The 26,586-nt window shown below is 39.0% G+C and overlaps 2 protein-coding genes and 2 non-coding genes across 7 annotated transcripts; 3 read left to right on the top strand and 1 right to left on the bottom strand.

Moving 5' to 3' along the window:
* The first annotated feature begins 4,381 nt into the window (after positions 1 to 4,381).
* dyrk1ab (dual-specificity tyrosine-(Y)-phosphorylation regulated kinase 1A, b) lies at positions 4,382 to 17,714 on the top strand. 4 transcript variants are annotated; one of them, XM_044120466.1, is made up of 12 exons: positions 5,213 to 5,910; positions 6,943 to 7,009; positions 8,489 to 8,685; positions 8,975 to 9,067; positions 9,323 to 9,511; positions 9,603 to 9,750; positions 9,847 to 10,133; positions 10,228 to 10,374; positions 10,458 to 10,598; positions 10,696 to 10,999; positions 11,746 to 11,870; positions 13,476 to 17,714. In XM_044120466.1, the coding sequence occupies exons 3-12, from the start codon at positions 8,566 to 8,568 to the stop codon at positions 14,061 to 14,063; spliced, it is 2,142 nt and encodes a 713-aa protein (XP_043976401.1). In that variant the 5' UTR covers positions 5,213 to 5,910; positions 6,943 to 7,009; positions 8,489 to 8,565; the 3' UTR covers positions 14,064 to 17,714. The 4 variants fall into 4 exon arrangements, with proteins under 4 accessions (XP_043976398.1, XP_043976401.1, XP_043976399.1 ...); XM_044120463.1 differs by lacking the exons at positions 5,213 to 5,910; positions 6,943 to 7,009 and adding an exon at positions 4,382 to 5,167; XM_044120464.1 differs by lacking the exon at positions 6,943 to 7,009.
* A 185-nt stretch (positions 17,715 to 17,899) lies between these two features.
* On the top strand, positions 17,900 to 17,971 carry trnap-cgg. Its single transcript has one exon. It is a non-coding gene; the product is annotated as a tRNA-Pro (tRNA).
* A 241-nt stretch (positions 17,972 to 18,212) lies between these two features.
* Positions 18,213 to 18,284, bottom strand: trnap-agg. The gene has a single exon. It is a non-coding gene; the product is annotated as a tRNA-Pro (tRNA).
* A 1,155-nt stretch (positions 18,285 to 19,439) lies between these two features.
* thap12b (THAP domain containing 12b) lies at positions 19,440 to 25,513 on the top strand. The gene is made up of 5 exons (XM_044120460.1): positions 19,440 to 19,784; positions 20,828 to 20,948; positions 21,051 to 21,158; positions 21,252 to 21,288; positions 22,503 to 25,513. Exons 1-5 carry the CDS (start codon positions 19,696 to 19,698, stop codon positions 24,395 to 24,397), a joined length of 2,250 nt encoding a protein of 749 aa, XP_043976395.1. The 5' UTR covers positions 19,440 to 19,695; the 3' UTR covers positions 24,398 to 25,513.
* The last annotated feature ends 1,073 nt before the right edge of the window (positions 25,514 to 26,586 follow it).

The following is a 26,586-nucleotide window of genomic DNA, read 5'->3' as shown; positions in this document are numbered from 1 at the left end:
CTCATTGTAAATTAGTTTAAAGTGTGCTCTAAAGTAAGTTAAGTATAATCTAGAACGTGTTATTGAAGTGTTTGAACCCAATAAAATTTGACCATTAGAAACAACAAAAATTTTTATAAATCAGCTGGTTCAGTCACAGTAGCTACATTTAGGAAATTATGTAGTGATATAAACAAAACACACACACACAATGTCACACGACTGCTGTGGGAGGTCAAATAGATGCCACTTTAGGTTGTGAAGGATTAAAATTAAAGAGAAAGCTGAATGAAGAATTTTCATTCAGAGCATCAACATTGTATATTACATTGGATTTAAAGAGAAGAACGGAAAACTCTTTCACAGATGAAATCAAAAGATGAACATAACTTCAAAGAAGAAATAACCAATGGTGGTGTTGATTCAAAGCAGAAATAAAAACAGGTCTGTTTGTCAAGGCTGCTTAACAAAGACCATCTGGGAGACAATAGTTATTTTTCCTCCTGGGGAAACGTCACTAAGGGAACAGCTTGAATTATATATCACCTAAGTGGACAGATATAGAAATCATCTGTGTAGAAGTGAAAAAATATTTCTCTTACACACTTTTAATATCAGACAAAGATCACCTGAGTAAATACAAAATACATATTTTAATTGATTGTTTCATTTATTAGGATAAAGTATTATTAACAGGTTGCACTCTATAAACTGACAATAAGTCTTGTTCATCAGTGTTGAAGAAGTTAACCTTTCTTGGTGGGATTGTTGTGATTTTTTTCCAGACAAGAGGGTTGTTGGACAGCAAAAGTCTATTTAATTTCATGACCTCGCATCTTATTTGGGTTTTAGTACCAACTTCACCGTAACATAGTCCTTGACAGTCAAAGTCTTGTCTTTTTAAAGCAGCACGCTCTAAACTTCATGGGCCTAAATTAAAAAATTGATACTTGACTGAGCCGTGGATACCTGCAGCTGCTGTAGAGCTACCATGTCCTCTAATAATTCTGCTTTTAGACGGCCTGTCAGTTTGGAACGGCCATGTCTTCCTGGGTTCACAGTTGTGTCATACTCTTTCCATTTTCAGATAACAGACAGACAGACAGACTCCTGAGAGACGCCAAAGATTAGGATCTTGTTTTATAACCTAAATCTGCTTTAAACTTGTCCAGACTTCACTTCTCTTACAAACTTCAGATGCCTTCACAGAACACTAGATGATCTCTGTGAAATATTCCCTTCACAATTTTACACTGTTTTGTGAAAGTTTAAAATCATGTCTTAATTGCAAAAATCTCAAAATGTATGTATGTATGTATGTACGTATGTACGTATGTACGTATATACGTATGTACGTATGTACGTACGTACAGTACAGACCAAAAGTTTGGACACACTTTCTAATTGAATTCAATTAGAAAGTGTGTCCAAACTTATGGTCTGTACTGTACACTATATATATAAATATATAGCAAAGCACTTGTTTCTGTTTAAGATTTTGCAGTCGCATCAATTGATTTTGCACCATTGACGGTCCCCTACTTTTGTCTGACAATAGTTTTGATAAGTCTAATATTTACTGGAACCTAACACCAAATCCTTTTAAATTGACACTTTGAAATTAAAGTCTTAAAGGGAGGTAGTATGTAAAATCGACATTTTTAACTTTATATTATTATATTATAATGTTATGCCCTCATCAAAAAAAAAAACATACCTGGAATGTTGCTTATAATCATTTATGCATATTTGAGAAATCCTTAAATCTCTTGCGGCAGCCAATCAGGGGTGCCAAAACGATTGCTCCCACAAATTCCACAAAGCGTCCCTTCCTGCACCTCCCCCGCTCAGCTCTGCCAGACTAGTGGCAGCAGCACGTAGCAGACACCTGGTGGAACTGCTTAGCTGCTGAGCTCATCATACAAGCTACATCTCAGTCCAACACTTCTAACAACAGTTGTAGGTGGAGCATAATGAGAAGCGTTGCTGTGATGACTTCCTGAAGGTGGAGTTTCAGGAAGAGTAGGAGCTTCTTAAGGAGACAGAGGCCCAATTTTAAGGAGTCAAATTGCGAAGCCAAATTTGTACTCATATATACAGCCTGTTCATAACAACTGAAGCTAACATGATTATTGTTCTTTGTAAAGGCTGGAAAATACATGCTTTAGTACCTATCTGTGCACTTGATGGTAAGTAATAACAAATCAAGATGAATGGGTGAATTAAATATCTAGGTCATCACTGTTTATAGAAACTAATTGCTGCTAGCATAAATTATGGATTAGTGTTTTGTCCTGCATCTTGGAGGGAATGAGGTACTTCTCTGGAAAAATGTCCAGACCACAAACTGGATGCGGAGGTGTTGCTGAGGATAGAGTTCAGTCTAAGGAGCCTTACTCACCTCTACCACCTACTGGCCACTGGCTGGTACTGCTCCCATTTGTGGAGCTTGCCTTACAGATCAGCTGATTCGTCCTTTTCTTGCTTTTATTCAGACTTGAGTCAATTCTGTGAATAATAAACTTTGGTTTCTACTTGAGCTAAAATATAGTAAAGTGCTTACAATTGAGTACATTTTTCCCCACTATGCTGCCTACCCACATTCATGGATTGTTTCATATTTTTCCTTACATTTAATTTTTTATATATATATTTTTATTTTTGATCTTACCAGTCTGGTAATTGAATTGATTCTTAATATTTTCTGGAACATTTAAACTTTAAAAAAAACAAAAACAATACAGTTCAAGTAACGAACTGGAGCTAAGATGGGCTGTCCATCACTTTTGTTTATAGCAACAGCTGATGAAATCCTCAACATTTTGACTTTGATTTCAACATTTGATATTTATCATTTAAACTGGAAAAAAATATATAAATTGTCAGCAGTACCTGTTTTTAAAACATTACATGATATACTTTTGTAGATGTTTTGATCTTAGATGTGTTCTGTCTTGGGCTTGTTGATATAAAAAAAATTACTTGACTCTACCAATAAGGTGAAAGTAAAACAAAACATCGCTGTTATTTTATCTTCCTTAGGTGACCTTTAATAAATTTTATAAAGCCTGAATGAGTGCTGTTTATTTATTTACAAATCATTTGAATATATTCTGAACATCTAGACTTTGATGTTGAGATTATTTTTTTAATTTTTGGTATTGTATTGTATCATAATTGCCTGGACCTGGCATGGAACATGTTTTGCTTCTGTTCATATTATAAAATACTTTCCTTTAATCTTAATTAAAAACCATATACAGTACAGACCAAAAGTTTGGACACACCTTCTCATTATCACAGCAAAGAGACTTGCTGTGATAAATGGATCCATGTAGTCTGCTGTTTACCAAAAAAAATCCTGAAGGAGCATGTCCGGCCATCTGTTTGTGACCTCAAGCTGAAACCAACTTGGGTTCTGCAGCAGGACAATGATCCAAAACACACCAGGAAGTCCATCTCTGAATGACTGAAGGAAAACAAAATAAAGATTTTGGACTGGCCTAGTCGCCTTTAAAAATGCAGTTCATACCTGAAAACCCTCCGATGTGATGGAATTTCACAATTCTGCAATGTGGGCCAAAATTGCTCTACTGCTTTGCAAGTTATCACAAACATTTTATTGCAGTTGTTGAAGAACCTTGAAATAAGTTAAAGCAACATTTAATAAGGTATTTTTGCATTTGAATTTGAATTTGAATTGGATTTGTCACTACTAAAGGTGGCCCAGTCAGTTATTAGGTTTAGGTACCAGTCACTTTTTCATACAAGGCCATAGGTTTAGATTTATTTTTCTTCCTTAATGACAAACATCTTCATTTAAAATCTGCATTTTGTGTTTGCTGGTGTTGTCTTTGACTAATATTTAATAGGTTTGATTGTTCTGAAACACTGAGATGTGACAAACATGCGAAAATAAGGAAATTAGGAAGGGGTCAAACACTTTTTCACATCACTGAAATACACATATTCTTTTTTTAAAACATCACAAATTGAAGATAAAAATAAATAAAAATAAAAATGAAAGCAATTATTCATTTGGATGTATATATACAATTGTCAGTTTACTAAATTGCTTTCATGTATTATATTTATATATATTGATATTTTATTCAACTGACTTTCATGCATGATTATAATTATACGGAGAAAGTCCCATCTCGCTTCACTTATCACCACATTTTATTTTTATTTAACATTTTCAATAAAGAGAATAGTTGAATATATCCCACAACAGTATTATTACCATCATTATTACTTCATTTCTATTATTTGTAAAGAGTCTCCCTCAGTTTGTGTGTGTCAGCGCTGTAACGCTGGCGAGCTCAGAATTTATTCGTCATTGGTACATCCGGGTCCTCTTCTTTTTTTTTTTTTTTGATTGACAGTTGCCATGGCAACAAGCTAGAGCATCGCCATTTTGTCAGGAGGCTTTTTTCCCCCCCCCAGCTCAGTCTTTTTTCAAATGTTCTCCCTTCCCGCCGGAATAATGCTGTCAGTGGATATATGTTTCAAGTTTTCGGATTTCGAAACGCGTCTACTGAAACGGATTAAGAAGATCGAGGGGCCGACGTTTTAACAGAGTTGGGAATAATTAGGCGGCGCCGCTCTAACTCAGTTGTCCGTGTCTCTGGTCCACCGGGCCGGTTCACTGCGCAGGTTTGGACCGCGCGCCATTTTGTGAAAATTGACACAAAATTCCTGACTAAAAATTATAAGAGGACGCTGCTTCTGTTCGGTGGCTAGGATGCTCTGGATGTAACCGCGTTGTCGTGCCCGTCGAAGAGACCGACGCATTGGCTGCAAAGACGGCGTTAAATCAGAATTTGGCGTAACGTTTATTTAGAGGCAGCTACAGTCGTTAGCTTCAGGCTAGTAGTCAGGGCAAGCGGCTAACGTTAGCTGCGTTCATTTTGTCAGCTAGCGCTAGTTAGCATGTTGCTTGTCATCAGCTGATTAAAAACATTTGATAAATTTGCTTCGATCGTGGATGTTGGTTATCAAAACCTTGGACATGAAGCGCCCACAAGATATGACTGACGAGTTTTTTTAGGAGTTTTTTTGCCGGCCAAAGGACGGGGGATTGGATTTACTCGCTAACCCGTACAAGGAGGGGAGAATCTCGAACTGGATAAGTTTCCTCATCATACAGTTTATTGGACTTTAAATGAAGATCGTGCCATCAGAGGTGAGCAATTCCAAGCTGTCCTGTTGCGTATTTATTGTTCATTTATTGCCTTTTCTCTGATGTGTGTGCTGTGTGAATGGTTAACAATGATGGACGCGGTAGTGAAGTTGAAAATGGTAGCTTTTTTTTTGGTGTGGCGGCTAGCTAACAGTTCGCGAATTCGGTTCTGCTTAACGTTTGTTTTCAGTCAGTAGGTCAAGGGATGCATTGTAATGTCGGACGGGAGGAGCATCCCAGCTGACTATGAGTTATATGTCTGAGTTTGGATGGAGTGTCATGCTGGCACAGTTACTGCTAGCCCTGCTATATTAGACCTTGTCATTGTATGATTGAAGCTCTGTTAGCTTACCTCACGATTTGATCTGCTGTCAGTGCTTAACTTTGGTAATATCGGGCGGTATGTTTCGGGTTTAACCGTTCTAATTGCGCTAACCCGGCTAATGGTCAGCGTTGACTTGTTGACGAACCAGCTGAATGGGCCCCACAGCCCGCTGGCTTGAACACAGCGTCACCAGCTAACGTCGGGTTGGTGAGCAGATATGCTCGTCTGTCCCGCAGATTTCAGGGTAACGACGACAACGTTAGCTAGTTGGTCTGCTAACGGTAACGTGAGCCCGAATCCGTTTGTCATCTATTTGAGGATTTCGAGTCTCCCACGAACGATATGTAGCAAGAGAGGTGGGGAAATTAACTCTGAATATGCATCCTAAATTCTAACCATGACGAGATCTACCCAATCTTCTGTAAGTACAGAGCCACTCGGGATGCGTCTATTTACATTGGGGCTTTCTTTTCCTTTTTTAATTGTTAGGATGAGTTCTGTTTGATTCAGCTTTGGAATGGATCTATCGGTTGGGCGTGAGAAGATGACACACAGGCTCGTTGCTGGGATCTCTATCCATCTCTTTATGGCATAATTCGGCTTCTAATATCGAGCTAACCATCGTTATATTTACACATAAATAGGCCCGCGGATGCCGTAATGACTAGAGCCAGGAAAGGAACTGTTCATACGTTAGTACTGAACATTAAGGATATAGCTGACGTTTAGAAGAAACTAAACAAAAAAAGCTACAAGTGTGCTTACAAAAAGGGCTTTTCTTTGCCATTACAGTTTTAATTCTCTAACCTGGACTTTTATTATACATTTTTTATTCTAAAATGAAACCCATAATTGTCTTAGTATAATGCTAGCTTATGTGTTTATAAAATAAAATGTAAACCAAAGTTTATTTATTTCAGTTCTTGGTAAATTTGCAAAGACCTTTATTGTAAATATAGCTGCTCCACCAGGGTTATGGCTAACAACTGCCTATTTTAAGATGATTTGTGTCATAAATAGCAGATTTTAAATAGCATATGTACTGAATGGAGAGCAACCTTCTTTTAGGCCTTCAGCAGTAATAATTCCTATTCCACTGTTCAGGGCTCTGAGCTTCTCTGAGCTAATTTATTCTTCAGCATTTATTTATTTATTTTACAACAGCTCTATGTCCCTTTTTCATTAACTACATACATTTCTCTTTGAACCACAAAAAACTCACTTTTTAAATTTTATATATGTATTTATTTTTTTTTTAAATAAGGAATTGTATCATCAGTAGTCGAACTCCCACAGAATCCTGGCGCACCCGACTCACTTAAAGAAGTTTTCGGGGTGTCCTTTTCGTCTGTCCGTTTCTCACCTTTTCCCCAACTAAAGTTCTCGCTTCAGCGCAATTAGATAAAACATGAGCAGTAAAGATTTGTAATATTTGTGTTTTTATCCTTTATAGTGGGTTGTGGTTTGCTGCTGGACTCTCCTCCCAGGATGATATGAAATTTTACAGAAGATGCATCCAGGTTAGCTGATGTATGGGAAACCTTAAACCCACTGGTGGGGGCATAGATTACATTTCATTTCTTCCTTCTCCCCTTGTGCGGCTGCTTTAAATTCGGTTTCTGATCCAACATTTTAGTACAATTTTAAATCAGAAAAATTTATATACCGGTGTGTATACGTATATATATACATATATAATAGTTAAAGAACAGTGCTCGAAGAAGTTAATTTGTTTTTAAAAAGCAGAATAATAATTGAAAATGACGTCCTCATAAAATATCCCTGTTTTTTATTTTTTCTTAAACTGCTTATGTTCATCTAGTAAATTTTTAAGAGCTAACATAAATCTATATTCGGGTTTGTAAATGTAAATATGACAATACAATGGATAGGAAAGGGGGAAAAAAAAAAGGTATGTGCTAGTCCTCAGATGCGTTGCTGATCTGTGGTCTATCATCTTACAGTTCCTCTTCTTCCTGCCAGTGGATGTGTGGATTTTTTTTTCAATTTTTTTATGCTTTTCCATAGCTGGGTCAGCTTTCTAACGCTATTAGATGGAGTGCAGGTTTTGGGCTGTGCAGCTATTTTGCTGTCAGGCTCTTGTGTTGAAAGCAACGTCTAAGTGTGCCAAAGTTCAATTTTATTTCTTGTTTATTTCTTGTTTTCTCATTGGAAAATGGGAGCAGCTCTGCCCTGGCAACAAAAGTAGGCTATTTGCATACTGCGTTGTGATTGGTCTGTGCATTGATGGGCTTGCCAAATCACGCTGTATCTCTGTGGTGATAGGCTATGCTAATTAGGTGCTGTTGCTGGGATTCTGAATAGTGGTTACTGTGTAGCACTGGTGAATTGTGTTGTCTGGAGAGAGATGCTGATAGCTGAACATGCTATTTAATAATTTTTTGATTCCTTCTGGCTTAAAATGAAGGATGATTCACTGTACAGTGTGGAGATGCTGTGTTTTCACCCCTTCTCACTGCTAAACCTGCTGTTTTCCTCCCTTTTCCTCACAAAGGTTGATTTATTGCTGTTGTATTTTACATTTTTCTTACACTGGAATGCTTTTTCTTTTTTAAACGTGTTTAATAAATCATTGCTATTTATTAAACTGAATTATCTTAACAATTTACTGATCTTTTGTTATTCTTCACGTCTTTTAATGTGTATTTCTTATGTCTGGGCTTTATAAATTTTAACAAGGTGTAAATGTTACACTTTATTGCATTTTGTATATGTCTTTTATACATAAAGATAAATTTAGGAATTTAAATTTTTGTTCATATTTGCTCCATTCAGCCAAATAAAGGTTTTGTTTATATTGTGCCCATACAGTAAGATCGAATCCTTTATCTGTTTTATTTGTAGACAAAAGAAATCTGATGCTACATAAATGATGTGCAATTGATTCATATGTAAATGAATACCTTTTCCTTGCTTGTGTTTTTAATAAATTCTATGTGCGAATCAGTGCAACTTCTAACAGTGTTAATTTCTCCCAGGAGGAGAGACTTAAGCATGCAAACCTTCGTCCGTCCGGCTTGCGCCCTCTTTTTCTTTACACACTGCTGGTCTTCAGATGGCTGCTCCAATGCCCCATACGCACCAGCAGTACAGTGACCGCCACCAGCCAAGCACTGACCAATCTGTTACGGTCTTACCGTACAGCGACCAGACACCACAGCTCACTGCCAATCAGGTATCCTAACCCCATCCTGCTGCACCCCTTGGATTTAAAACACTTAGGAGAACCGTCGTACTTACTGTAACGTGCAACACTGCTTCCCTCTTTTTTCCCTCTGTCACTAGGCAAAAGTAGCAGCTTGTCAAATAATGTCCCCTTCAGTTTGGTCATGTTGTCCTGAATTACTCATTTTAAAATTCAATGATATATAAAGTTAATAAATGTGATGTTTTTTTTGTTTTTTTTTTTAATGAGTTGTGTTTTTTATTAAAAAATATATTTTTTTTAACTTTTGACACTCCAGAGGCACATGCCCCAGTGCTTTCGTGACCCAACTTCAGCTCCCCTGAGGAAGCTCTCCATTGACCTTATCAAAACATACAAACACATCAATGAGGTTAGTATGCTTATTTTTGTTTCTCGCCATCCAGTTCTCTTAGATTTTGCCATCTAAACGTGTAAACAATCTGACCTGGTCATGCAAGCTGAGAGAATTTCTAAATGTAATTTGCAAGCCCAAAATAGAGTGATTAATAACGCAAAATGCCAGATTAAACAATGTTGTAAATAAACTTTTAAAAGCTAAATTGTAGTCAATTGTCATATTTGCTCTGTGTGTGATTTTTATGGGGTTTCATCTGTGAATTCACAGGTGTATTATGCAAAAAAGAAGAGACGGCACCAACAGGGTCAGGGTGAAGACTCCAGTCACAAAAAGGAGAGGAAAGTCTTTAATGATGGCTATGACGATGATAACTACGACTACATCGTCAAGAATGGGGAGAAGTGGATGGACCGTTATGAGATTGATTCCTTGATAGGAAAAGGGTCATTCGGACAGGTGAGTTTAAAAGTTATTGTGGTTAAAAATACTTAATTAAATAAGGTTATTTTTGCCCGGTGTAAAGATTTGGTAAAAATTTCCCTCTCAGGTTGTAAAAGCGTACGACCGAGTAGAGCAAGAATGGGTCGCCATTAAGATCATTAAGAACAAGAAGGCTTTCCTCAACCAAGCCCAAATAGAAGTGCGCCTCCTGGAGCTGATGAACAAACATGACACCGAGATGAAATACTACATCGGTATGTACTCCCAGTCTGGCAAAAGCATGGCTTTTTTTTTCTTTCGCTTTTCCTAAAAGAAAACGGAAAATAAAATTCCAACTTGCTTTCCCGCAGTTCACCTAAAGCGACACTTCATGTTTCGGAACCACCTCTGCCTCGTGTTCGAGATGCTTTCGTACAACCTCTACGACCTGCTCCGAAACACCAACTTCCGCGGCGTCTCGCTCAACCTCACCCGGAAGTTTGCCCAGCAGCTATGCACGGCACTACTCTTCCTGGCCACGCCTGAGCTCAGCATCATCCACTGTGACCTGAAGCCGGAGAACATTCTCCTCTGCAACCCTAAGAGGAGCGCCATCAAAATAGTGGACTTTGGCAGCTCATGCCAACTGGGACAAAGGGTATGAAGCCGCGAGGCGTCTTTATCTGTGATTAAGATGAGCGATAAAGCTTCTTGTTCGTTTATTGGGTTTTCTTCTTCTCCCTTTCGTGTAGATTTACCAATATATCCAGAGTCGCTTCTACCGCTCCCCAGAGGTGCTGCTGGGAATGCCCTACGACCTGGCCATCGACATGTGGTCCTTGGGTTGCATCTTGGTAGAGATGCATACTGGAGAACCTCTCTTTAGTGGAGCCAATGAGGTAAAAGATTACCAGTTATGTTTTGCCTCAGGATTTATGATGTATAGCGTGATTAATTCATCGGTTTTTTTTTTCCCCATCAGGTTGACCAGATGAACAAAATAGTCGAGGTTCTTGGCATCCCACCTAATCACATAATGGACCTAGCCCCCAAAGCCAGGAAGTTCTTTGAGAAGCTTTCGGATGGTACATGGAGTGTTAAGAAGACCAAAGATGGCAAAAGGGTGAAGCCAACTTTCTTCTTATGAAATGAATACTATTTAAAAAATATTTGCGTTTCAAATTTTCGTCGTTTTTATTTAATTTTTTTTTATTCTACAGTATAAACCTCCAGCTTCGCGGAAGCTCCACTCCATCCTCGGTGTGGAAACAGGGGGTCCAGGTGGCCGGCGGGCGGGGGAGTCCGGCCACGCCGTTGCTGACTACTTGAAGTTCAAGGACCTGATTCTTCGGATGTTGGACTACGACCCCAAGAGTCGCATCCAGCCCTACTACGCCCTGCAGCACAGCTTCTTCAAGAAGACTGCGGACGAGGGGACCAATACGAGCAGTAGCGTGTCTACGAGCCCCGCGTTAGAGCAGTCCCAGTCTTCAGGAACCACCTCCAGCACCTCCTCAAGTTCAGGTAGAGGTCACCGGAAGCAGGGACACGCCCCAATTGGAGATGCACCAGTCATTGCCTTTTCTGGCTTTTTAACAGTTTTTACTTTCTTTGATGTTTGACTTCTTAACTCCTGTTGTTTTTTATTATTATTATTTGTTAAAGTAGCACAAGAAAGAATTCAGAAATACTTTATTGGTCCCATAGGGAAATTAAATTCTGTTGTAACTTGTATTCACTCAAGATTCTTCAAAGAGTTGTTGCTTAGAATGAGATGATGTTGGTGATTTGGTTGAAATGGTAGCTTCTTTCTCTACAAAATATAAATAAATCACAAGATTATCCTAGTTTAGGCATTAAGCTAAACACTTTTGGATGTTTGACCAATTCAAAGTACTCTGAAGATGGCAAGAAGTTCCTTTTTTTCTGGTTAGACTTACCAATCATTGACCAGATCAGAATAGAAATAGCCTTTATTATCCCACAAAGGGGAATTTTAGGTGTCATTTAGGCAGCAACAAATATAAAATTTCACACAATAGGCATTCAAAATCAGTGGAATATTGTTCAATACCAATTGACTGGTACATCTCCGATTGTGATAGTTTGCAAGTTTGGTTTCAGGATAGTTTAGTAATCATATTTAAGGTTTGATGCATCGTCTTTCTAACTTCTTGCCGTTTACTTTATCCATTATTTTAAAGTTATAGCCAGAGAACATGGATGAGGCTGATGAAGTTGTACTTGTGACACTTGTTGTTTGCACTCAGGAGGATCGTCTGGAACTAGTACCAGTGGCAGAGCGAGATCAGACCCTACCCATCACCACTTGCACAGTGGAGGACACTTTGGCACGACCATGCCTGCCATGGATGGTGACAGCCTCTGTCCACAGGTCAGTCAGTCAGTCGGAAAGATTTATGATTTGCTCTTTCATTTTTCTTAAAATGTAAACAGAAAACGTTAATTGCATTCTAATGAAGTTACAAAGTCTGATCTCTTCTTTCAAATGAAGTTTTCTAATGTTGCTATATTGGAATTAGAAGTTTTAATATTGTTATAATAGGTGCCATATCGTAAAATGTTATAATATTGTTTGGGTTCTCAAAAGATTTTAACGTTTGCTTAAAAAAAGCTTTTTCCAGTTTAACATGTTAAAGGAATAATTTGGCCTCTGTTGAGAGTGTAGTATATATTTCTCACATGTTGAATTACTTTTATTTAGTCTTTTTTTAGGTTATTTACTACAGTTGATAGTTCCATTTTTACCATGTCAAAAATACCCACCATGCACTGCTTCATAAAGTTTTACTTCATTCTAAAAATGTTTTGCAGTTTGTAAAACGTAATTATTTTAAGGCAACAAATTGGTTATCTGGAAACACAAACTTCTGCTTCATGGACATTGTAATGCAAAGATGTTGATCTAATAAGGGTGAAACATTCAAAATGCATAAAAGAACTTAAAGAAAAGTCTCCAGGTCATTTCTCATGTGGCCAATTTTATACCTACACATTTCCATTTTCTCACTTTCTACTTCTATTCCTCAGTTATTGAAACAAGTCGATGTAAATTAAACCATGTCATACAAATTTATTTTATTGAATCGTGACAGAAAACACCTTAGACACAAATATGCTTCTTTGTGTCTTTCTTAAAGGTAACCATATTCTGAAGTTTGAATACGACCAGCTTCAAACTTTTTAATACGAGCACTTTTCCGTTCATTTGTTTCTGACTCCAGTTTGGACCGGTTGACTCTTTGGATCCTCTTTATGACAAATGAGGATCCCAGATCAAATCAAAAAAAAAAAATGGTTACTATTTTTTTGAAGTATTTCCTTTCTTTACACTAGGAAAAATGAAATGACATCAGACTGATAAAGTGCTTTATTAGGACACTCAAAGACATGAAAAAGAAGAAGAATTGAATTTAATGAATAGAAGAATGTCAAGACATTTCTTCCCAAAAGTGATTTGGGCCGTTGTTTTAGGAAGGTGACGATATAGAGCGCGACCTCATTCAGGGTTTCCCCCAATGTATTATAAGCCTGGTGGGCTGCCAGGCTTTACTTGCCACCCCACAAAGCTGCCATGCAGGTACAACTGGGTGGCGTGAGGGTTGAACCAGCAACCTACCTATTGCAGGGCAAAGTCACACCACCGTCGCCACTATCGTCCCAAAGATTAATCAGGCTAAGTTCATAGTGGGCGTGAGGGGGTACGCACCAGTTGTGCCGTGTCTGCATTGGATTGTTTTTAAATTATGGCGTCTGCTAGAGCAGCTCTGAATTTTTGTAACTTTAAAAAAAAAAAGAAGAAGTTTACACACAAATATGGCTGGCTGCTGGTGAACTGCCCCTACCACTGGGCATAGCAGGCTTTTTTGGGGAAAACCTTGACAGCATTGGATGTCAGAGTGGGTGCAACCGGGTGGACTCGGGTTGTTCTCTTTAGGTTGTGTGATACTGACTCCTCTCTCTCACCTGCCACTCACAGGCAAGACAGGCTTACCCACCCCCACTGGTGTGGGGAGGCGGCGTCGGACCCGAGTCAGTCACTGGAGAAACCCACCCAGTCCAGGAGACCACCTTCCACGTTCCCCCCCAGCACCCCAAGGCCCTGCACCCCCACTCCCATTTCCACCACCACCACGGGCAGATGATGGCGACGCGTCCGCGCCCGCGCCACTACACCTCCCCGACACACAGCTCTTCGACGCAGGACTCCATGGAGGTGGTGCACGGCCACCTGTCCATGACCTCCCTGTCTTCCTCTGCCTCCTCTTCCTCGACATCGTCCTCTTCCACTGGGAACCATGGGAACCAGGCCTACCAGCTCCGCCACTTGCCCGCCGGAGCCCTTGACTTTGGTCAGAACGGTGGGCTGAGCATGGGGCTAGGTGCCTTCTCGAACCCACGGCAGGAGACTGGAATGGCAGCGCACCCTGCATTCTCCATGGGCACGAACACTGGGCCTGGCCATTACCTAGCGGAAGGCCACCTGGGCATGAGGCAGGGCATGGACCGGGAGGAGTCTCCAATGACTGGAGTATGTGTGCAGCAGAGTTCTATGGCCAGTTCGTGACTGCACTGACAATTTGGCTGTGTGTTTTTTTTTTTTTTTGTTTTGTTTTGTTTTTGTTTATTCTTTTTTTTTTTTTTCTTTCCTTTCCCTCCTCCTCTCCCCCCGTGCGTCATTTTTAAAGGTGGTGTTTTTTACTACAAGGTGTGTTGAGAACAAAAAGCTGCTCACGTCAGAAGGGAGATATCACTGAACCGCTTCTACAGAGAAAAAAAACAAAACAACAAACCCTTTGTTAAAAAGAATATATGTAATTTTTATCTTTTTTTTTTTTGTTTAGTTTTTTTTTTGTTTGTTTGTTTTTGTTTGTTTGTTTGTTTCCTTTGCAATCATTAGGCACAAAATAATACTGCGGCGTAACCATAGTGAGATTGAGACATCCATCTTACCATTTCACCAGTTTCATGTAACCACAAAGTAATCACCATATGGTATTATGTGGCAAAAAAAAAAGTCTTTGTTTTGAAGGAGCATTTCAGGAGCAAAGGTCGGAGCTCGTCTCTCAGCTAGCTTGTTGGTGAAGAAATGCTCCGGCGTCCTCTTTAGGTTCAAACTGTGGAGCGCCTGACATTACTCTTCCACTTGGTCAGTAATTATTTTTGCCCTTTTTTTTTAAAAAAAAAGTGAAATTTCACATAAAAGCTGCTTGTAAATCCTGTAGCTTGACAACAAGGGGGAAGTGTTTTTGCGGTGATATTTCTTGTTGTTGGTCTTTTTTTTTCTTTTTTTTTTTTTCCCCTTCTTTTGTGTGTGTATGTGTGTGTGACTCTGTTAAAGGGGAACACACAGAGCTGGAGCCCGTGTGCTGGCCTGGTGGGGAGGGGGAGGAAGGGATTCCTGCTGGGGAGGGGGGAGTGAAGTGGGAGGTCGGATACCGACACCAGCCAGCGTTCAAAAAGGAGGAGGGAAGCACCACCAACAACAACAACCACCACCACCACCCCCAGACCCAACCCCACCACCTCAGGCCTAGAGGCCCTGTTGTCCCCAACAAGACGCAACCCGGGGGGGCGCGGGGGCCCGACACAGGCGAAGAGCAGCGACGGGGCACAGGAGACGAAAGGATCCGGCCCAGTTAAAGGAAGACAGTCAGCGGCTGGTTCTAGATAACCCTTTGGCCTTATGACTCATGGACTTTGAATGGAAATGGAGCTGGACATTATCATTTGAATTAAGATGGCTTTTCTCTCTTTTCTCTCTCCCTCTCTCTCTCTCTCTCTCTCTCTTTCTCTAGACAGCCCTTAATTCTTTAAGGAAATTTAAAACAACTTAGAAAAGGTAAATAAGAATGGTAAACTGAGGCCTTTCTCGACAAAGATTTCGTCTTCAGCAGGGGCCCCACATAACAGGGTCTTATTGTACACAACAACCTCCTAAACATTACTTCCTTGAAATTCACTGGTTAAGGATTTTGCAATGGAAAGAACTTTCTATTCCAGAGTCTACCTTATTATTTTTGTTTTATTTTTAATTTTTATTTTTTTTATTTTTTATTTTATTTCCTCCCCCCCCCTTTTTGCATGTAGTCCCTCATCAGAACCACCCGCACAAGTCTCTCCATCCAAAACATGGAAACTGAAGAAAAAGAAAAAAAAGAAAACAAAACAAACAAACAAAAAAAAAAGAGTTAAGTGACTGCCTTTTTTCTCCTCAAATTATGCTGTGAATTTTACAAGAATTTATTTTCCCTTTGGATATGTTTTTATACCAAAGCAGTTGTTTTATAGCATATAGGTGTCTGTAACCAATAATGTAGCAGTTCACCACTTTGACGCAAAGTTTATCGAGATCTTATTTTAATGTCAACACAAAACAGCTGCAATATATTTACTTTTAGCAAAACTGGAGACCGTTGGCTATTGTGTATTCTGGCCAGATTTGTTTGCAACGTTTTACCAAAACTTTTTTCCATATTAAATTGGTAGATTATTTTGGGAGTCTTTAAAAAACAAGCAAAAAAACAAAAAACAAACAAAAAAAAAAAAACGGGAAAAAAACTTTGGTATGTTAGAGAACTTGGTAGTTACTCTGCAGGCTACAGAGTAGCAAGATAGAGGCTGATGGTTTGAAAAAAAGGAGACTAATGCGTTCTATTTCTGTGTTTTGTTTTTTTTTCTTTTCTTTTTTTTCTTTTCTTTTTTTTTTTGCCCCTTCCCCCCATCATACTATTTCAAAGGGTGTTGCTGCCTTTCATACATCATTTGGTCAACTTAGCTAGTTTCTGCCGTGATGCAAGACTTTGTCATTGTCTTGCCAGGATAAGGGTATTTGTGGTAAACCAGTTTGTGTTGAATGGTATAGTTCTGATTTTGGTAGGGCAAATCCCCGTGATTGTTGTCCTATTCAAAGGGAGAGAAAAAAAAAAAGGTGTCTTGTCAGCCCCACCATAACAGTGCTTTGCCTAGGCAGACATGCATGTCCTCAAAACAGTCAATAACCAGAATATTATTTTTTTTTTTATATCAGGGATTTTAAAGTGCTTTCTTTGTTCTGTTGTTCATTTTTACCACTTTTGAAATTTGAAAAATAAAAACAAAAGTATTATAAAAAAAACCACAAAACTGCCCACTGTCACCTTGCCAATTAAGGGCGGGCCACAGGTCATGCTGTTGTCATTTTCTAAGAGAAACCATCCTTTCAGCAGTCATGCTTGGTATTTCCACGAACACAAATGTAAAGCTACCTATATTGAAGATTGGGGTTTGATCTGGATGTCAAGAATAATTGCAGATTTGCAATCATTTTATTTTATTTTTATTTTCATACCCTGCGGAATTTGAGACATTTAGGTCTTTTGTCAGTGGTTTTTATTACTGGCACTCATACTGGTACTAAACATTCCAAAAATAAAGACTGAAAAAAGAAAAAAATTTGACTGAAGTGACTCGTAAGTGTGCGCCTATTTCAGATCATGCTGATTGACCTCTTATTTAGAGCAGTTGTCATGAAATGCAGCCCCTTTTTAATAGTTGAAATAGAATTTATGTATATATTTATATTTTTTTAATAAAGGAAGTATAGAACTCACTACCTTGCTCCTGCTGGTATGTTGATTATGTTTGTCAATTTGGTGACCATTCAGTGGGCAGGAACTCCTGTTTTCTTAGTGGCAAAACCTTGCCTTTTGGCAAAGGTACTTGACTACATCAGGACAACACTATGAGGTAGGGTTTGAATCAAACAGGGAAAGCTAGATCTTCAAACCTTAATAATTTTCACAGGGTATATTGTAAGTGCATGTACATCACAAACCTTACTTTTGGTTATATGAGAAGCACATGGTTGAAAAAAAATGGTTCCATCTTTCATAATAAGCCTGTTGAGTTTGTGGGTTATACACAAACACAGATAATTGTCGACATATCTGAACACCCAACCGAAGTTGAAATCCTTTTTATTTAACTTGGATTTAGCTTTTTTTTTTGTTTGTTTGGTTTTTTTTGTTGTTGTTTTTCATTTTTTGGTTTCACTTTTTTTTTCCACTTTTTTTGTACATGCAACATGCACTATAGAATTGAACAGCATGGGGGAAAGGATAAGTCCATGTATCCACAGATTGTAAGATCTAGTCAAGACTTTGCTGTGTTTATGACAATGCCCTTTGTATTATATTAAGACAGTCTTATGTATGATATATAAAAGAAGTTAATTGAATCGCTTTGTGTCATCATTGTTTTTCTTTCTAACAATATTAACACCGCTGCTGCATTAATAAAAACCATACCGAAAAAAAGCGCACATATAGACGGTCTATGAAAATATTGCAATATGACCAAAAACATTTATCGACACGCCTTCAGTGAATATTTAATGATATGTTGCGCAGTTGATGACGCCGTGGCTCGTTGGTCTAGGGGTATGATTCTCGCTTCGGGTGCGAGAGGTCCCGGGTTCAAATCCCGGACGAGCCCTGTGTATTTTTGACTCAAATCTGGAATTTTAAAGAAAGGTACATTTTTACAAACTTTGAATAGGTAATAGGATTTCTAGCACTTTAATAATGTGAATAGTGAAGCATGATACATTTTTTTGCGTATACTGGACACGTAGTCCTGTGACAGAGAAAGAGAGTGTGTCGTTTATATTTAACGTTATTGAACTTGAAAAACGAATGATAAGATAAAACTAAAATAAAACAAAACAAAAAAAAGAGGGCTCGTCCGGGATTTGAACCCGGGACCTCTCGCACCCTAAGCGAGAATCATACCCCTAGACCAACGAGCCGTCAAAATGAAGTCCTCACAATGAGAACTTCAACAGGGGCCAGGTGCGTCGGAAATTTCCTGTTATTCTGATATGTTTGTGACAACGTTTTATTTTGTAATTTTATAAGCACGTATAATGACAACTACAATAAGGCGGCATAAACTATGAAGTTGCTTTAACAGCAGGAGAGAATTACAAATATATTCTCATAGCCCTAAACCATCTACCTTTTCGATGGTATTTAACTTGACATATTTCATACTTACAATTTTAATTTCAAAAATACGAAAGAGGCCATTTCTCCATGACTAAAGAACAAAGCCAAATGAACGTCCGACTTCCACGTAAACGTCACCGCCATATTGTGACTGGCATTTTTCTTAAACGGTTTTAGGTTTTTAGGTTAAGCGTTGTGACTGTGTCGTCTCTTTTCAATGGATTGGAACCACATATCTCTGTAACAGGACATTTCCTGAAACTAGACTAGATTTATTCCCCTTTGTCCCCCATTGGCTCTCCTGTGGTGTAACACATGGGTCAACTTGGAGGTCAATCATTTTTGCTCTGTGAATGCGCTCCCTCTGAAACATCAACAGAAAGTTAAATATATCTACAGATTCTCCCATCACATATGGATAAAAAATAAATGGTCTTCTTCTGTAACTAAAGTTGTTCTGGATTGAGATTTCTACTAGGTTAAACTGACTGACACAGGTGTGCACAGCTTGCACTAATTAAGTTTGATTCTGTTAACTGTAAATGCTGGTGCAGGTTTTTGCAGCCAACAACAATATTGTTTTAAGATCTGAGGTACAGCACTTCGGACAAAATAGACTGCATTAAAATCAGCTGTATACTTGCTTACGAAGCTCTGAATGTTTGCATATTAGATAAAGGTAAGCTTTTGTTATTTTTATTGAGAAAATTTAATTTCAAAGCATACTTGTTTTTGGACTCCAAGAAGAACACCCCACTCACAATATGGCAAACGCCCAGACGGCCTGTGTTTTATCTGCTGTTATCAGATGCCTGTGGGTGGCAGCAGAGTGCTGTAGGACGTAAGGTAACTACGTCAGATAGACTAAAGAAGAAAAAAGATGCCTGGCTGAAATTCGATTGGTCTGTCTGACAATTCGATTGACCAATAGTTATACAAATGATTCTCCATTCGTCCAATTACATTCGTCGTGGGCGGGAGATGGCGCTGCTAAATGAAGTCGCATGAGTCTAAATGTAACTGTTGTTTGTGTGGCGGTTTTCTGGATTGTTGATCTGTTTTTGAGATGTTTATGAGACATTTCTTTGCCGAAGTAAAAGTCCAGCTTTGATTTGAGAATCACACCGGTGGACTTGGCTTCTTGAAAGGATATCAAGCTATCAGAGGACATTAGCCAGCGAAGTTAGCTAAGCTAACCGGCCAGACTGGAACATGCCGAATTTTTGCGCGGCTCCAAACTGCACACGGAAGAGTACACAGTCCGATTTGGCATTTTTTCGATTTCCTCGAGACCCTGAGAGGTAACGGAACATAAAACGCATCGCACACAAAGACGATCTTAAAGTATTTCTAAAAGTCCCGCTAACTTTACAAGAGTTCTTTGTTTTGTGTACGTTGAGCTCATGCTAATGAAAGTTAATGTTTTACCTACGACCACATCCTCTTAGAGGGAGGTTTAAACTTTAGACATTAAAATACCTGTCTGTCTGATTACATAAGTAATACATATTAAATATCACGTATTCAGTCCTTGGGTAGCTTTTATCCCGAATATTAATAATTTCTTTTTACTTTTACTTGAGTAAAAACCATGTCGAAGAAGTCCCACTACCTTTTGGGTTCCCTGGTCGTTTTTTTATGTAAAAAATTCAATACTTTTTGCAAATTAGAATCCCCCAAGTTGCATTTAAAATGTAAATAGACATTTATATTTATAAATATAATGCTGATATTGTTACAGACGTAAGCCATTAGATAGGAAAAAATCACAAACAACAGACAGACTTGGGGGATGGATTGGATTGGCAAATGAATGGAGGTGGGATCAACTGAGTGCTGGGGAAGCAGATAGCTGAGCAAATAAATGGAGTGAAAAATGGATTGATGAGTGGATTTTGAAAATGAAACTTGAAATGCAACCTAGTTATACATATTCTTCCTGATCTGTTTTGAAACTTATTTAGATCTGGAAAGCACTTAATCCTTATTGGTTTAAAAATAGAACTCCAGACTGATCCAAAATTAGACTAATTTGCTAAAACATTTACCCAAAACATGCACATATGCATTTACATATATTTGTACAGTTTCCTACTATAAAACAGACTTGATGGTATTTTATTATAAACATTGGAGAGGTCAAGTTTCCACTGGAGGAGAAAAATTAAGAGAAAATTTTTTTTTTCTTTCCACAAAAATGTTTGGAATGTGGTTCGTACAATCATAACAGTCTGAAAGATCAATATTTAAAAAAAACCTTTTACTTGGGAGACTGTGACCACATTGTTTAAACTTAAAGTAAAATGTCATGTTTTCGAATCCCATTATTTGTTTTTGTTTCTAGATGCAGAATCTGGGTGGAGAATTGCCGCAGGGCGGATCTCGAAGCCAAAACAGCCGACCAGTTGAATAAGCACTACAGATTATGTGCCAAACACTTTGACCCCGCCATGGTGTGCAAAACTGTGAGTGTCGACGCTTTCTGCGTTTCAGCACTTGCGTGACAAAAATCTACATCTGTATAATTCTGTGTTTCTATAAGGTTATCTGATTGTTTTTAATTTCAGAGCCCCTACAGGACGGTCTTAAAGGACACGGCCATCCCGACCATTTTTGATTTGACAAGCCATCTGAAAAACCCTTACACCAGGCATCGGAAGCAGATAAAAGAACTTGTAAGGAAAAACTAAAATCTTGTTCAGTAATTCAGTTAACTTGATTTTTTTGTTGTTTTTTTGAGTTAATCCCAGTTTACTAATTTTTCCTAGACTGATGAAGACATACAGAGGATTAAAGAGAGACGACGTAAGTATTTGGGGAACTGTTTCTAGGTACTTTTGTGTCAATTTATTTATGCATGAAAAAAATTGACTGGTGACTGGAGTTGATTATTTTGGCGGTTAATGGAATAAGTAAAATGGCACCTTCTGTAGATTTTTCATTTAACCTCTTAAGCCTTTTTTTATATAAGATGTCAAAAATACATCAAGTTGCTAATAAACAAATGTAATAATTTTTTAAAAGGGGAAAAAATAAAAACATTTTTGCCTCAAATGTAACAACAGATTTTTTTTTTAAGTGTGTGCTTGATTATTTGCAGCTAAAAAAATACTTTTAACATGAACATGTGAAAAGCTCAGCCCCTTCTACTTTAGTCAGCATCAGTACAATGTAGGGCTGCTCTGTCGATTCATTGTTTTTTGATAAATAAAATTAATAACTGGATAGCAAAAAGGTTCTTGATAGAAGTTTTTTGAGTTCTAGGTGGAACATATTAATAGAAAAAGATTTTTATATACCTCGTATGCAAGATGTATATATTTTTATACAGCTTTGGCGTAATTGCTGCTCTGATTGCATTTTTCTTTCAGCAAATTGCCCTTTTTTGAGTCTGTATATTCCAGACAACAATTAATTGATTACAAAATAAGTTGACGATTGTGTCAAGAGTCGATAAATCTCGAGCAATTTGATTAACCGTTTCAGCTCTAGTGACTGGGAAGACAGAAACCACAAAATCCCTTGTTTTCCAACGGTTACTGCTCTAGCTTAGTACCTTCAGAATAAGTAACAACAACCCTCTTCAGGGTGGAAGTTGTTACTGGAGGAAGGATCAAAGTTAGCAACTCTTCCTTCTCCGAAGGGTTTTAAATCAACCAGTGGGTGAATGTAGAGGAGGTTTAAGAAGCAATCAAAAATAGAAGTCTATTTTTAGGACATGTTGAGACACGTTTGCTCCATCGGGCTGCTTTACAGTGAGATTTAGAGATAACAGGAAGGCTGCATTGACTAACTGAAAAGGAATTCTGCTTTATCTCTTTAATCTTAATTTAGAGATTTTGCCAAGAGAATGGCTAACATAAAATATTAAAGACAGTTTCAGATTAAATTAGAAGTTAAGGGTTTTTTTTTAAGGCAAAAACAAGTTATTAATTTTGGTTGTCACTAAACCTTAAACTGATTAGTGCATCTCCATTGAATTATTTGTGTATCTGTGTTCCTTATGTCTCTATCCTCAGTGGCTTCTGCTGAGCAGACCATCAAAAAAGAGGATCTGTCAAACATCGTTGACAACGAGCCTCAGCTCTCAGCCGATGAGAAAGAGTACCGGGATTATTTGAGGTCTTTGTTTGAGATTCTGTTCATGCTGGCAAAACAAGCAATCCCTTTGACCACCGGCAGAGTATCCGAAGAAGAACTCAAGTCCAACAACTTCCAGGCTGTCATAGATTACTGCATGAATGCCGGAGACGAGGCTCTGAGGAAGAGATTCGAGGTGACTGCGGTGAACAGCGAGTACCTCAGCGGTGCCCAGCTGAATCAGCTCCTCGACGTTTGCGAGAACACGGTGAGGGAGGAGATGCTCATGGAGGTGAGGGAGAGTCGTTTCTACTCCCTGGTGACGGGCGACCTGGTCGAATTCGCCAACAGCAAACACTTGCCCGTGTTCCTCCGCTTTGTCAACCAGCAGAACGTTCTCAGAGAGGAGTTCGTGGACTTCCTCCCGTTCGTGGACGGAGACGAGGCGGCGCTGGTGGAAAGCCTGGAGGCTCTCCTGGTTGACCGCTGGGGACTCAGCATGGAGGACTGCCGTGGTCAGGCCCACAAGGCCACCGGGACCGCCACCACTAAGATGAAAGCTGTTGCCGTACTGCTTATGGAGAAGTACCCTCTCGCGCTGCACATGCCTTGCTCGCATATGGCGCTGAACATCCACCTCGCCAACAACCTACCTTTCCCCAACGTGCAAATCGTCATGGAGAATCTGAGGAGGATTACGTCCTTCTTTAAAACCCCACACACTCAGGATGAGCTGGAGAAGGCCATCTCCATTCAGTTCCAGAAGAATGAGGAGAAAGGAAATGCTCTCAAAAAGATGTGCTCCTCCGGATGGACGGAGCAACACAACATCTTTGACGTGCTGCTGGATATCTTACCTTCACTCCTGCTGTGCATGGATAGCATTCGGGAGAATGGCGGTGGAAAGTTTTCCAGTAGCGTCACTGCGGATGCGTATTCCATCGGAGAAAGCATCGCGGACTTTGAGGTGATTGTCACCGTCGTCATCTTGAAGAACGTTCTGACGTTCACCAGAGCCTTCGGGAGAAACCTTCAGGGGGAAACGCTCGACGTGTTCTCCGCCGCAAACAGCCTAACGGCGGTTCTGTACTCTCTCAATGAGGTCAACGACAACATCGACGTGTACCACGAGTTCTGGTACAGCGAGGCCGTCAGCTTGGCCGCCCTCATGCAGATCCCCGTGTCCGTCCCGAGGCTCTTCCTCCGGAAGCAGCGGGCGGCCGACCTCGGCGAGATCCAGGCCGAGACCTACTTCAAGGAGTACGTGACCGTGCCCGTGATCCGCGGCATCATGCAGGAGGTGGAGGACATGTTCTGCGACAACAACCTCCGAGCTCTCAAGTGCCTGTCGCTGGTTCCGGCCGTCATGGGCCACATGAAGTTCAACACCACGGAGGAGAACTTTGCCGAGGTCTACAGCGGCGACCTCCCGAACCCGGACACGCTTCCCGCCGAGCTCCACTGCTGGAGGATCAAGTGGAAGCACAGAGGGAAAGAGGTGCGCTTGCCCACCACCATCCACGAGACCCTGCAGCTGCCGGACGTCAAGTTCTTCCCCAACGTGGACGCCTTCCTCAAGGTGCTGTCCACCATGCCGGTGCTCAAAGTCGAGAAAGGCACGGGCGACACCGCCACCGAGCGGCTGCGGGCGTACGTCGGCAGCGTGCCTGCGAGGCATTTAAACAAAAGTCTTGCGATGCTCCACATCAACACCCACGTCAAGCACGACCTGGATGTCATGGTGGACAAATACTGCCGGCTGTACCCCGAGGATGACCCCGAGGCTGAGGCCGAGGACGTCAGCGAAGATGTTATTGTGACCAAAGTGATCTGAAGCTTTGGGTCAGATTCTCTCTTTGAGTAAAATACCACAGTTTTAACTGCAAATAAAATAAAATAGAATAGATTATTAGCTTATTACTGCATCTGCAATAATTTTGTCATCTTAACGCCACGCAGTCGGTTGTTTTAGCAGACATGGTGCTACTTAGCCCGCTAGCTGTAGCTACACAATAGTTACTACAAAAGAGTTAAAGGTGGTGATACCATGACTTTACTACGATGGAGCATCAGGGCCACGTTACGAGAACTAAGATCATAAAATTTGAATAAAGTTGTGAGAATTAAGTAGTATTACAAGTTGTACAATAATAAAATCCAAAATAATACAAGAATAAAGTCGTATATCGACTCTAGTCTTGTAAAAGAATCGTTTTCTTAATACTGTTACTTTATTTTCGTACGAGTTTATTTACATTGTACAAACAACTCAATCTTTCTTGGAAGGATGAGTCACGTTGGTTAATAGACGAAACGACGAAGCTTCAGCTCGTCAGCAGAACAACGATGTTAAAGTTCGCTCCGAAATTCAAAACAAATGCGAAGTGGATGTTTGTTTTCAAAGCTTACAATTTTGAGACTTTTATCTAAAAATGACAGGAAGTGCTTATTGTGTGATGTGTAAATATTCAGCGTTTCTCCAGCAGACTGTTGAGCTCTTGTACGGGATGATGCCGTAATAAAATGAATCAAATCTTTGGGGAGGGGTTATTATCTTTTTTATTATTATTATTATTAGCCTTTTGATATTTGTGACTTTTGTAATTGATCTGATAACTTCTGTGTTTTTTTTTTTTTCTAAATCAAATGATGCAGGCAGATCTGTTTTTTTAGAAAAAGGCTCTTCACCTGGATACCAAATGGGAGCAGCAGCAAAAGTTTGGTCATTTGTCTCCTACTGTGTTCCTTTATTCTGGTTTTAAATAGTGTTGGAAGTTTGTCTATACTATGTTCATTTATTGTGTTATGCCAGGACACCTCTAAACAAAATGTGATGTTTTTTTTCTACTTGTGCTTTGAACATGACTTTGTTTTTGTATATTTTTGAGAGAAATGTTTAATTAGTTTCTATTAAACGCCCTGTAAAGAACATAAAATCTGTTCCTTTTTATTTTTCCACGTTTAGGTCATTAATCCATGTTTTTAGTCCTGCAGAAATATTAAAGTTGTACGTTAAAATAATCTATTAAAGCAGGGCGGCCTGGTTCGTTTTGGATTTCTGTCCACGTCAAACCTCAGCTACAATCACATCCCAAATAGCTCTAGTTAACTCACAAACATAAACCAACACGCAAAGTTGTTAATATAATCAAATTGTTAGATGTAGAAAAAAAAATTTACAGTATTTTAAATAGAAATGTTGACAAGCAACATCTAGAAGAGGTCATATTGTCAGTCCTTTATACGCTTAACTGGTTTAGTGTCTGCATCAAAGTTGCTGAGTCACACAAAGCTAAAAGAGATCAGAGTAATCACATTACATTACAAATCATCTTAAATGTTTAATATTAGAATATAATTTAAAGCTGGATGTTATTCAAGTTTAAAAAAGCAACAATCTAACCAAAAAAAAAGTTTTCAAGTTTGTTTTTTTTCTGTTCATTTTGATGATTATGGATGTCAATTTGACCTGAATAAATAAATAATTTACCAATAACATATTTTTCATACATTTGCCTTCTGAAAAAAGTTTCTCCATGCGCATATATGCCCTCAATACTTAAGCTACGTGAATTTCTGAAAAAAAAAAACGAAAAAAACTTTCCAAGTTTCTGGATTTTGATTTTGATTTTTTGAATTTTTAACTTCACAAAGTTTCAAGAATTTCAATGACCCGTGGAAGGATTTTCTAATATTGTGTGACTGTATGATTGTAGGCTGTACATTAAATCCACTTTGTTTCACTGATTCTTTTCTGACACAACTACAAGCTTTTCATGTTTTGTTTTGGGTTTTTTTTAAAAAATACAGTTTATTAAAATCGTTTATTGATATCATATTAAGGGGAAAGAGGCAAATACCGTCGCGCGTGCTATTTAAATGTGATGAAATCTGGAAAGTCCTTGAATTTTATGTCAACCGAGGTGTGACAACCCTGAGTACACGTTTCCATTTTATTTCTTTTTTTTTTTTTGATTTACTACCTTTTCATTTGTAACTTAATTTACTGTCATGCTCCTGTTC

The sequence above is a fragment of the Gambusia affinis genome, linkage group LG06 (genome assembly GCF_019740435.1).
Source record: "Gambusia affinis linkage group LG06, SWU_Gaff_1.0, whole genome shotgun sequence".
Taxonomy (NCBI): Eukaryota; Metazoa; Chordata; class Actinopteri; order Cyprinodontiformes; family Poeciliidae; genus Gambusia; species Gambusia affinis.
The sequence above is the reverse complement of the archived record's forward strand: the minus strand, read 5'-3'. Positions and strand labels throughout refer to the sequence as shown.